The sequence below is a fragment of the Chlorocebus sabaeus genome, chromosome 27 (assembly GCF_047675955.1).
Source record: "Chlorocebus sabaeus isolate Y175 chromosome 27, mChlSab1.0.hap1, whole genome shotgun sequence".
Lineage (NCBI taxonomy): Eukaryota > Metazoa > Chordata > Mammalia > Primates > Cercopithecidae > Chlorocebus > Chlorocebus sabaeus.
The window spans coordinates 27,093,667-27,107,075 of record NC_132930.1 but is presented as its reverse complement, the minus strand read 5'-3'; the positions used below and the strand labels follow the sequence as shown (position 1 = coordinate 27,107,075).

Below are 13,409 nucleotides of genomic sequence, written 5' to 3'. Positions count from 1 at the left end.
GGGTAGGCTTATAATAAGAGTCCGGAGTCACGGAGGTAATTCTTGCTACTGAAAAGTAAATGAATTTTGACTGATTTATAAGTATACAGTAGATTAGTCAGGTTTAGAAATTCCCATTATATCAAGAAATTAGAGATATGAACCAAAAATATGATTAATAATAATAATCAAAAGACCTCACCTAATTAGTAAAGCAAATAAAGGTAGACATCTACCCCCTTGGTTAAAAAGAAAGGCCTTCTTATTTATTAATTTATATGAGGTACCATTTATTGCTCATTCTTTCTGTGGGAAATAGACAGGAATAAACAGGTTTAGACTTTTGTTCTTCTTTGTCACTAACCTTTCACAACCCTTTAGTATTTCAACATAGTTTAACTCACTCACAGTTGTTGATTCTTAGTCCCTTCAATCTTTAAAAAAATAAAAATAAAAATAAACCATTTGTTTTCCAAACACTGTTTTTCCATAAATTAGAAAGTATGTAACTGTGATGAAAAGTCTTTTGATGATAGCAAAGTAAGGACCCATTATATGTTCAGGCCCGTTACCATGTTAGTCTCGCCCAAGCCAAAGTCAATGAAAAATTAATTTTTCCAAAGGATGTCCTTACCTCAAATATGTTTGAAGGCTCATTGTTGTACTGATTGGATATTATTTCTGATTGGTCACTGCACCACTTGAGTCCACCCAAAAAGCTGTCTGTATCCAAGTCGTTCACATCTAGTTCAGAAAGATCAAGTTCAGGAAGATCTGGACAAAGAGGCTGGTCTTCACCAACCAGAGCAGCACACTGCAGGAGGCAGAAAAAAAAAAAGAAAAAAATTTTAAAAAAGCTTCCATTAACCACAGGAATTTATTAAACTGCAATAGCATGTGATAGGAATTAAGCCTAGTTAATTCAATGACATTACCAAAGCTAGTTTCTGGCACTTGAGTCACCAGGAAAAACACCTAAAATCTTTACTCACTTAGCTCCTGAAGGATAATTTTCCTGCTTTATTCCATCCAAAATTCTACCTCCAAATACATGGTAAATACCATGCTCCATGAAGCTTTCTCTGATTCTTCCAGTTAGAAATCAACTAGAAATTTTTGTACCTCTTTGTACAAAATCCTTGGTACCTGTTTGATAGTTACTGCTTCCAAAGTTTTAAACTGTCTTATGGTTAACCATAAGACAAACTTGATTTTACCTTGGAAAGTTTATCACACATAATAGACACTCAATAAACTATTGCTAAATGGAAAAAGAACAAAGGAACTACACAAGGAAAAATTTTCTCCATTTACACTCCTTTTAAGCATTATAATCCATATAATTCATTTAGCAACTAATGATGCAAAGTCCTTTGACTCATCTGTGATTCTCCTGAATTGTTTTTATTTAAATCATTTACTCTTATTTGACTCTTCATGACTTTCTGGACTTCATTCTTAAAGGCAAAAGCAAGTTCCTTAAGATGAAGGACAAAAATCATAATTTTTTTTCTATATGGCTTTTGTATGTAACTTGCAAGGGGTGTGTGTGTGTGTGTGTGTGTGTATGTGTGTGTGTATGGTTGGCATCACCTAGTACCCGGAAAAGAAAACTCTCAAGAGCATACCATCAGTGTATTTTGTTCATTATTTATGCATATCTAAACTGTGCTTTACGTGAATTCAAAATAACTATTTCTGTTTAGAGTTTCAAAATAATTTCTATATATTGAGAGGCTTAAAATATCTTCTACCATGGCTGGGCTGCTTATCACCAAGATTATTTTAGATTGTCAAAGTATTTCATCCTCTTACATGAACTAGACAGTCTTTTCAACTATTTTACCATGGGGCTTTTGGAGGCAGGTGGACTCCCCTTACCAATAAGGTGGTCTCCTAAACTTGAATTGGCTACCTAACTGCTAATGTCAGTCCGCAGACAGTAAAGAACACTGCAGGAACTCCTATCGCAGGGGTCTGGCATTGCCAGAACAGTAAGAACTTTATCCACCTGTGAGTAGTGGTGTCTCAATCAGAAGGCACACACTGATGCAGCACCCTCGTGGCCCTGCCTTCCAAGGTCGGGAGAGATGCTGTGGAATTGTTCACATCCAGGCAGCAGTTAGGCATAAAATGAAAGATGCACCTTGACATTTACATTTTGAATGAAGTAAGTTTTATGCAGATTTTCTTTCTCAAGCACCCCTGTTATCCCTGGCAGGGATTCCTAGCAGGCCACATTACACAGGTCATATGCAGCAGCGTGATCAAAAGCAACATGCTGAGAAGTAAGTACTGGGTAATGGAGTCAGCAGTTGGTAAAGGGAGGATCGGGGGAGACTGAAAATCATTGCCATCCTTTTCTAAGACCACTGGGCCCCAGTGAGATCCCTGGCAGCAGGCACAAGGGAATGCAAAGAAAGGGCCGTCCTCGCCATCAAAACTCTTTCCTTATCATTTTATTGGTCTTTCCTTTTATTATCTGAGTTAGCCCAAACTTACAGCTCAGTATACTTGACAAGGCATATAAGTAAGTGGAGGCTGGGCTGAAGAGATCTCATTCTGGCATAATGCTTGTATTTGGTTGTGGGTGTAACACTTTCCAGACTCCATTCTTGCCCATACAGCTGATCCTCCAAGCCCAAACACACTATCTTAACTTTTCCTCAATGTCACCAATTCAGAGATAGGGGGAGAACTTTTTCAATGGTGCTAGATACACTAGGATGTTATAGGGGCATAGTCTTTTAAAAAACATGAACAACAAAGACAGGAACACAAAATTAAAAATAGTCAAGAAAATATAGGCTTTCCACATACGGCTTAAGTTCCTGTTGTGAAACTTAGGAACCAATCATGTTTTGGAAGGCTAAAGTGGCATACTGATTTCTGGACAACTTTTTGTTATCCCTCTCTTTAACTGCCCTCTTTGGCATGACTTGTTCAAAACCCTTTAACTTTCCATAAATATGTATTTTTAAATAACTTTTGAAAACCATTGAACAGACCAGGTCAATTTGTTGTAGTGGTGCTCTCTTGTCATTTACATATTCCTTTCCTTCCTCTCACTTGCTCTCTCTTGCTCTCTCTGTCTGTCTCTCTCTCTCTCATTTTGCTTTTACGTTATGGTTGAGAAAAGTGCATGTGCTCTTGCCGATGTTGACATGCTAATAAAATCTGTGCTTCTGAATGTGGCATTATCCTGCTAATCTAAAACACATTAGTGGTAGCAAGTGTTCCTGTTATTAATTTATATTTGGCCTTTGGACGATGCCAGACTTAACAGTCCAAGCCCTGTAACTGTCCTCATCTGACATGCTGATATTTACTGTTTCCCTATACATCTGTAACAGGTGTGCTTTATTGCAATGACACAGACACATTCTACTGCCTCTTTGCAACTATGACAGCTATTTCACAACTGTAGCCTCAATTTTATAATAAGATTTAAGAGGATAAAGCAGTCACTAAACACAAAAGGCTAATTATTATATGTTATTTCACCCCAACAGACTTTTCTCTTAGTTAAGGAGCAGACAATAAATTAGCTTAACTGCACTGATGATAATGAATCATTATAATTAAGTATAATTCTCCATTAACCTTTTGGAGGTTTTTTTGTGCCATTGATGGTAAATTTTAAAGAGAGAGAGAAGAAGGAGTGGATTTGGTCACATTAATTATATTAATGAAAAAAGAAACTTGGTCCTTAAAAAAATTAGTCAAGATAGGCGAATGGGGTGGAGAGAGGGGCAGTAAAGAATGACAGACTTAGTAGGGTGTATGTCATTTGAATTGTCTCTATCAATCTTAGTAACCTTATTGTACCTCACCTTCATTAAACTGTGAAACACGGGGCACTCCAAGTAGCTATAGTGATATAGGCCTTTATTAACCAATGTACTACCCTGTCATTATGTGCAAAAGGGCATAATAAGTTTTAGGATGACAGCAAACATTAATGATTCACAAAATGAAAACTGCCTACGCTACCTGCTGCTCGTAATATTTTAGACTGGCGAAGGTGATTCCCAGAGCCGCTGCCATGTAGGCAAAGCTTCTAGCATCTAGCTGCCTATAGTGTAACAGAGAAGTGACTGGCCAATCTCAGCCGACTGGCGACTCCATCCATGGCTGGACAAGTAGCCAAGACCTTTCCTCCTTAAGAAAAACATTTAAAGGCCACAGTTTTAAATGCTTCTGATGCTTATTTGAAAATGACTGCAGGAATTCCAATGATTAAAATAAATCTTCCTTATTTCCACATGCTGTAGTTCCTCAATCAACTCCTAACAGCATCAAGAATAATACATGATGGAAAAATGAAACTACAGCAGCTGAGACCCACAGTGCCAGCCAGACAACCACCCACAGGACACTCCAGCTACTCAAAGACAATTAGGACTTTGAAGCCACTTATAACCCTGACTCATAATGGCTACAGGGCATATGAATGATCCATATCTATTCCACCTTACCAAGAAATCAGAACAAGATAACAGTTACAATCCACAAATACGATCTACCAAGGCAAGGGAGGGCGAATGGAGCCAACATTTGCAAACCCAGCAAAGAGTTAAGAATCCCAGGCATGCCTCGCTAGATAGGAAAAAAGCATTCACAGACGGCCTTGGCCAAATTATGTTCACTTTAGATGTGTATCGCTGCCTCACATGGACATCTTATTTAATCAAATCACGTGTGGGCTTGATCCTCCCCCTTACCCTACGTGCCCCCAGCTACCCAGAGGAAACACTCGCAGTCTTCTGCCAGATTCATTGTTAGCAGCTGGGATCCTCCATGCAATTCAATTCGAGTCCATCTCACCAGAGTCCACAGAAAGTTTCGCTTGTTTCCCAAGTTGCCCAAACTTTCCTTCCGAGAACATTCCATTGTGCTGAATGCAAACACGCCGAGGTCCTCCGTCCCCCCACTAGACTCCAGAGATTACGAGGAAACTGCTTGCGTTATTCTCCCCCCTGTATGAATTGTAGCCAGCAGAGACTGTGGATGGAATTGATGTATTGCTGTCTATTTTTACACAAGCAGCGAGCAGCTCCACACACAGTCCTGCATAAACTCTATTCTCTCTCGGCTTCAGGCAGCTCTCCGTGGTACAGGAAGATTTAACCATTGGCTTCCCTGCCACCGACGCGAACGGAAAACCTTGCACTGCCAGGCATTTCTTTTCATTCGCTGGCCAAATCTTTCAACCACGTATAGGAGTTTTAAAGGAAGCAGCATCGTTGTTTTGTGTTCTGTGGGAAAAGCAATCTAAAATAGCCCAGCAGGATTATTTAGGATTTTGTAAGTTCTCTGTCTGATGAACGGGGGGGGGGGGGGGGGGGGGGGAAATCCGGACTACAGTCAAAACGGACTATATTTGAACACATCCATTTTAATATTTTTATCTTCGTCTTATTATAAATAGAAATGGCATTTTTCCAACCAGGCCACTAAACACCACTGGGAAGACTTCAGCTTCTGATTCATATCAATATCTTAGAGCATAAATATTGCATATGAGTAGAAACAGTGCCAAAGTCACATGGAAAGAGTTTCTAACTGCAACAGATACTGATGACAGCAGCTAAGCTTTGATTTGCTCAAGGCATCTCAGAGCCACCTTAAAATAGCAAACTTATTGGAGTTAAGATAAGATTGAGGTTCTCTTCTAAAAGCTCCTGCCTGGACTACTTTCCTGGCTCTTCTCTTTGCCCAAGCCCATCCCCCCTTACAGGAATAATAGCATCTGAGGGAAGCGTCAGTCCTGGCTGCAGTGCCGAGCCCTGCCCCAGCTCACCTCGATGTCACTCCATACAGACTCAGAGTCCTGGTTGCACATGTCCCACGCCATCCAGCTCCTGAATGACGCCAGTCAAGCTTTTTCAACTCCAATCCACAGTGACACAGAGCACACACTCATGCAGGCAACCAGCCCCTTACTGAGAGTGAACTGAAGGCACCTGTCTTACTACAGTCCCTAGTCACATGACAAAGCTATTAAAAAGTAGGCTGGGCTGTCACTCACCCAGCCTCCCTTCCCCTGTGCAGCTTGCTGCTCTAACTCGTGACGTCACTCAAAGGCAGCCCTCTGCCTCAGTGAAGTAACGCTTTAAAAAAAAAAAAAAGAAAGAAAGAAAGAAAGAAAGGAAACACTTGGACTTTTGGAGGCTTCAAGCATCATGCTGTGATTAAAGCCAGCTTTGAATGCCACAGACTCTAAACGGAGCCCTGGCCATATAATAACCAAAATCCCCTGCAATCTTTTTTTAATTTATTTTCCTTCCAAAACAAGCAAGTGGCAAAGCTCCCTGTTTCATGACAGAGTCACTATATTCTTAGCTAAAAGGTGTATTCCCTGAGAACTCTTTAATTCTAAGATCTCCAAGTGGACTCAAGCTCAGTTTGGGACTAAAGCAAGAGCTTATCACATGATGCATTTTTATGAGACATTTTCTCATTGAGGGAGTGTTTGAAAGCAGCAAATGAGGCTTTTTTTTTTTTTTTTTTTGCTTGTTTAATCAACAACATAGCCTGTATTTGTTAAGGTATAAACAAACTCCTCCACCCAGAATTCGGCTGCCCCCATGGCAGTAGGGAATACCAGCTTCCGAAGTATTGCTGCAGTTTTCTTTGCTCCATAAAAGGAGAACAAGCCACAAAACCCCATCCTTTCAGCTTCCTTCTAATTATTTCCATTTCTCTCATAGGCTCCCAGAAAACAAGTGTTAGTAAATACAGTCGCTGCTGCTGTGCTCAGATCAGCTTAGATTCCGGGCTCCTATTTTTCATACATGTAGCATTTCCTCCCTAACTGCCTTAGGGTGCCTTTTTGAATAAACATTGAATTCCAACCCTAGTGCCCTGGGTTGTGTAGTTTGCGTTTTGAAATCAAGAATGTCCGTGAACTGAGGGAAAAATACCAACACACTATTAGCAGAAATATTCAATTCCTGAGCTTTACTTTCTATTATTTTTCAGCTTGTGCCTTGAGACAATGAGGGCTAATGCAGGTGCAACTGTTTTATGATGACACTACATATTGAATACATAACAAACTCAAGGTACTGGATACAGTGGAAAAATACTTCCTGTAACATGACAGTGGTCTGACTTAACCCTTCCAAGTTCTCCGGAGATGTTCACATGTATATATCTGTGTGAATAAACATGTTTTCATAAAATGTTAAACCCAATACGCTTTTAGAATCAGCTCAATTCTTTTACGTGGTAATAATTTACCTGAAAGCAATCCCCCAGTCATATAAACATAATTTGTAAAGCACTATTTCTACTGAGGTGAATATACCCTATTCTTCATTGTCCGTCTCCTTAAACAGAAAAACATGGTGATTTACCCTAACACATATTTTAAATATTAAGTTGCTCAAATATTAAAGTGAAAGAAGGAACAAAAGAAACAAAACACCACCAGACTGCTGCTTCTTTCAGACCATCCATATTATAAGAGATTTGTGTGCTGTGATAGCTGCAACAAGTTGCTAGTAAATTCCCAAATAACATCAGGAAGTTGACAGTGTATCATTACTGGGCATAAAAAGGTGGCCAAGAGCTTTGACATTTTAAGTTTGCTGAATACAGTTCACAGGCACATTTTCCCTTTTACAAACAGGAGAAAATGACTGTAGTTTTAATTTTCTAATGAAAGAACAGGAAAATACAACCTCGGGAATGCTTTTATACAAGCAATTAGTGGCATTACTCTGCACTCCCCACAAAGAAACACTATTTTTCTTCCCAATTATATTCTGATTTAATGCAAAACTTCAGTAAATTATTAAAATTCAGGACGAAGGTCATTGACTCTCCCCTTAACAATCAACTGTGAAATAATATTGGTCACCTGGCCAAGAAGAGTCAATGTTTATTAATTATTATCATGTGATTCTTCCACTGTGATATTCACTGATACTTTTATTTGTGTTCATCCAATGCTAGATATTCATCATATTTTTAAAACCTATTCACATCTTTTAGAGATGTTCTTTACATTGGAACAGGCTCATTATAATTTTTGATGTTCTAACCTGCCCAGATTGTATGGTTAGGGTTTTCTTATTTTTTGCCATCTAATTATACTTCTAAAAAATCAAATCAGCACATGCACTGAAACCAGAAGTGATTTCAAATACACTTGTTTTTTCTTCACTATCACAAAGAGGATGGTAATTCAGAAGTAACAACATTTAAAGGACTTATAAACTACAGTATACTGCATTGCCCCCTCAAATTTCTATTACTGGACAAATCAAAATTAAATAGATTCTTAGGACAAATTAGAGTGCTTTCCACTATTTTTTTTTTTTTTGTCTTAAAACTACAACTGTAATGAGAGGGATGTTTTAGAGGTTTTATAATTTTGTTACTTAACTCTTCAGATTAAAATTTTTCTTCTGTCCAGTTTTTTTTCTTTGCTCGGGAGAACTTAAATTGTTCATTGCTCACCAACCTTGTTTTTTCTGGTTCCCCGGGCCATTTCTATATTTAATTCCCTCTCTGCCTTGACGATTTCTCTCACTCTCTACTCACAGCCGTCCTTTCACCCCTTCGTCAACTCTATCTCCAAAATTTCCAAATATCTGGTTTCACACAACAAGGATATATTGAAACTACTGTGTGCACAGCCATGTATCACAAGGACTGCTAAGAAAGCATATAAGATGGACACAAGAGAGCTTACAATTTTAAGGGGATGACAACCCTTAAAAATGGATAATAATTTGGTATGAAAAACCAATGTCACTTGGATCAACACCCAGATTCCTCTTCTACTGCTTAAAACACACCCTGATGAGGTACAAGGTCCTTTCATTGACCACTGCAGTTCACACCCAAATCAAACTCATTTTATCTCAACAATAGAAAGAGGTATTTATTAACATCTGCCGAGTGCCCCTAACGTTGCGTATCTACACAGAGCCTACATTCCACCCTGATAATTTCTCCCCTCTGTAGTTCTGTTAACATTTTCCAGGGTTTCGATATTAGTGGAGGCAGGAGAATCTATCTTGAGTTGCTAACAAAGAGAAAAAAAACCCTCAAGAGAATAATTCAATTCTCTAATAAATATGTTGAATGAAGTGTATAACATTTGAGTTTCCCTCCTCACTCCTACCCCAAATTAAAGGCTTTTCCCACCCCTCCATATTTCAGACAACTGCCCATTTCTAAAAATTAGAATCAAATTCAAACCCCCAAACTCAAAAACCTCAGACAATAGCAAAAACAACCGGTTTTGTTGTCTATATTGAATATAGGTGATTTCAGAAGCAAACTCAGAAGAGCCATTAGGATAAATATATTTGTTCACTTGTTTTTATAAGTTTATAAGTTTTTATTTTAACAAAACAAACCAAAAACTACCAGACTGCTGCTTCTTTCAGATCAGACATATTATAAGAGATCAGACTGTGATATCTGCAATAAGTTGCTAGTAAATTCCCAAATAACGTAAGGAAATTGACAGTTTATCATCACTGGGCATAAAAAGCTGACCAAGAGCTTTAACATTTTAAGTTTGCTGAATACAGTTCATAGGTACATTTTCCCTCTTACACACAGCAGAAAATTACTATAGCTTTAGTTTTCTAAATCAAGAAAGAACAGGAAAATACAATCTCGGGAATGTTTCCATACACACTATTTATACAATAACTACATAAGAATATATATATGCAGAAACTTCTCAAGAAAGAAAGGTGGAAAGCAAAACATATACAGCAGAGCACGTATGGGCTAGACATTAAGGTCAGCGTTTCATATACCATATCTTAATCAATTTAGTCCTCCAAACTATCCAATAAGGATGACCTGTGTACCCATTTTACAACGGAGAAAAATAAGGCTGAGCAAGGCTTAGAGAACAGCTGAAAAGAGCTTGCAAATCACTGAAAGCCTTTCTAGGAAGAACTAAAGTTTCATCCATAAGAAGAATAATCATCCTCAAATCAAAGCCATAGCAAAGACCCCGGAGGCAACTTTATAACTGAGGGACAGTCTACATAGCTGGAAACCAATATTCCTGGGAATGCTGCCTGCCTAGAGCATTCGTCCAGAAAGCAAAGGGGCCTGCCTAGAATTGCTAATATTTGTAAAGTTAATCATTGTTAACAGGCATTCAATTGCTTGCTTTTAATTCCTAGAGGGACTAATTGATCCTGATACCCCACATCAGTTTCTAAACACACGCTTTGGGCCTCTGGTTAGAAGCAGAGACTGTGTAGAACACAAAAGTTGGTAGCAGGACAGGCTCTAACAAAGACTTCTATAAATACTTTAAAATTAAACCTCATTTTCCACAAAAAATGTCACAGTGATGTTCATGTGAACAAAGAAGCTTTGAGGAAATAACTAGAGGAAAATCAAGACAGCTTGAATGTCTCCTAGCATTTATTTTTCTTTTTTTTAATAAACAAGTTGTGATAGACAACTTCAGCAAAAATAACTCTCCTTTCCAATAAAACCTTCTGCAGACCAGCTCTATGGAACTGACTCAGCCTCTATTTTAATTTGGACCTCAAAATGTGCTTTTGGTGTTTCTCATATTGAAACAAAAAATAATATGAAAATTAATCAGAGTTGCAGTCAATTGGACTAATCTAAACATAAAGCAACAATTGTACTTATTAAGCACACAGAGAAGATAATAAAAGGGTGGTTAAAATCTGATTTTGTCAGATGTTCAATTCTGTTGTATTTGTGAATCTACATTTTCATTTACCTTAATTATTCCAGGTTAATTTATCTATAATGCAGAGAGTTATTGATTATTTAGATGATAAATATTCAATAGGATTATCTAGCAATGTATTTTTAACTGGAAATGAATAAGGCATATTACATATTGTCAAATTTGGCACTATTTAAAAATTTAAAGTCCTACTGAACTTCAATACATAATATAACATTTCATTTACTAAGAAAGATTTTTTTTTCTTTGCACTAGCTGAAGTTAGTAAGGGCCAGGGAAAATTGAGGTACACAAATTGTTAAACTGAAAAAAAAAAAAAAAGAAAGGTAATCAAACTGTTCCCCTGATACTTATTTTTTAGTGCTTGAGTCCTAATTAGCTTAGCTTTTCTCGATCTTAAGGAAACAAAACAAAACAAAACTATATTTTGCAAATAGTCTCAAAAGGTAACAATAAATAGACAATTTTTTTTTTCTTTTCCTTTTTTTAAATACCACCAGGCAGAGTCTTGGAAGGATTTTTGGTTATTTGACTTGTGTTTCTGTTATGGGTTTTTCCAGTGCTTTGATATTTGAATTTTGCTCTGATATGTGTGTATATATATCCCAAACATGTCAGAGAGGTAGAAGGGAAATAAATTCTCATCTTAAGAAGCAATTAGCTTTGAGGTCTAAGCTCAATTTTGTGGCAACAGATAAACTTTTACTTTATATTTGCTAGCCCAATTAGACACAAGATTTTTGAGAAAACATCCTTAACCAAGACCACTTATAGGACTGACCTCTACATTTAGCAGCTCAATCGAAAAACAGACATCAGATACTACTGGTAGGATTATACTGGGTATAATTTTTATACAGAGCAAGCAGGCAATATGTATTCAAAACTTTTAAAAACCTCATAGACCTAGAACATCTACTTCTAGAAATTCATCCTGAGGCAATAATAAGGGAATGTGTACAAAGATTTTTCATATGAGGATACCCAATGCAACATTATTTGCATTGTTGAAAACTTGAATGCAATGTGAATGTTCAACATTAAGTGACCTAGTTCAATAAATTATAGAGAAGTATGTATATACATATAATGTTATCATTAAAATCTGTTGTAAAATATATTTAATAGCATAATAGGAAAGTGTTCAAAATACATTAGGGTTTTAAATTAGGCTTGAAAAAACTATAATAATGAAAAGTTTACCTGTAAAAATATATCCTCAGAAAGAAGAAGAGGATGAGGAGGAAATATAACAAGCTGTTTGTAGTGGCTGATGATATTATAAGTACTTTTTACATTCCTTTATGTGAGTGTGCTTTTCTGTAATTTTCAAATTTTCTCTTATAAACATGCATGACTTTCATATTCAGAAGAAGAAGAATTATTCAGTTTTGAGAGGAACAGAGAGATTCAGTACTAAAGCCATGCCTGCTTAACATACAGGGAATGTAGAAGATAGAAATAGCCCCTGACGCCCAATATTGTATCTCAAATATTCATCATATATTTAAAATGAAGCCATTTCTGCCTGTCACACCAAGTCCAACAGCTACTCCACTTACGATGCAAAGCTCATGAGCAACACTGAGGGAAGTTAGTGCCCGGTATACTTAGAAATCCCAGAATTATGGAGAGAAGGAAGCTATCAACTCCTATTAGCTTGCCTCAGAGGTAGACCAAAACCACTATCCCCCAGACACCACTACTATCTTCCCTTTGTTTCTCAATCTGAAATTTAATCAATTGTTAAGTCAATTTTCTCTTCAAAAATCTTAATTAGCCCGGGTGGGGTTAAAGAAACTTCATTCATTTATACAATAGTAAATATTTTCAAGAATGGTATGAATAAACTGGTAAGAATAATTCTCAAGAAGAGGGTCTACCAACTAACTGGGGAAAAAAGGAGGGGCCACCAGCAAAGGCTTATGGGAAGAGTGTTTAGAGACATGGCTTCCATTGGAGATGATTGAAATTGATTTGACCAGGAAAAGGCAGCCCCACTTTCAAGCCGGTGACATGCAAGTAAACTTCTGGAACACAGCCCATCCCTAAATGTGAAACAACCTGTGTAAATGCTGCCATTTTGCAGCCCAGTGCTTGGGCAGAAAGCTCATTTTTGGCTTCTCAAGTATCACAAGGGGGGAAAACTCACTTTCTTTCCCCTGGAAGGTCAACTATATTCATAGGAATGAAAGCTTTATATCAGCCAATTTGATTTCATGTTCTCACAGTTTCCTTGGCCTTTTCTGCAGATCATTCTTCCTACACATGGGTGGTCATTATTTTGACTATTAAGAATATTTGTAAGAAGAGGGGTAATGAGGTTGAAACCAAAGTCAGCCAGCCTTACGAGATTTAAGGTGACTACTGGAGGCTCAAGTCTACCTGACAGGTGGAGTCACTTTGAGGCTCTTGATTCAGCCCAAAATGAAAGGAAAATGCAAGATAAGAGGAACATGGCCCTCATTCAGCTATGTCACTTGCCAGCAATTCGACTTTGGGTGGTTCATGTAATGATACTGAGCTTCGGTTTCCTTATCTATCAACAAAGATGGCCAGATTCAATTAAATCAAAGATCTTTGCCAGATCTAAAATGCAGTGATGTGCCTGTCCTGACAGAGACAGACAACTCAGGAAGCCTTCTTTGCACAGGGTGCATCCAAGTGTCTCGTTTCACAAAGACACTGGAAATCAGAGATGATGTACAAGAAAGGC

The 13,409-nt window shown here is 37.6% G+C and overlaps 1 protein-coding gene across 2 annotated transcripts in view; it reads right to left on the bottom strand.

The window, feature by feature from the left end:
* PPARGC1A (PPARG coactivator 1 alpha) overlaps positions 1 to 13,409 on the bottom strand; it is a 478,094-nt gene that overhangs the window by 97,368 nt on the left and 367,317 nt on the right. The window contains exons 1-2 of one of the 2 annotated variants that reach the window (XM_008017746.3): positions 5,783 to 6,244; positions 614 to 793 (exon numbers count right to left, since the gene is read on the bottom strand). In XM_008017746.3, the coding sequence (XP_008015937.1) occupies positions 614 to 793; positions 5,783 to 5,836 (234 nt within the window). In that variant the 5' untranslated portion in view covers positions 5,837 to 6,244. Of the gene's footprint in view, positions 1 to 613; positions 794 to 5,782; positions 6,245 to 13,409 lie in introns of those variants that run through there. The other variant, XM_038008650.2, reaches the window with a different exon arrangement.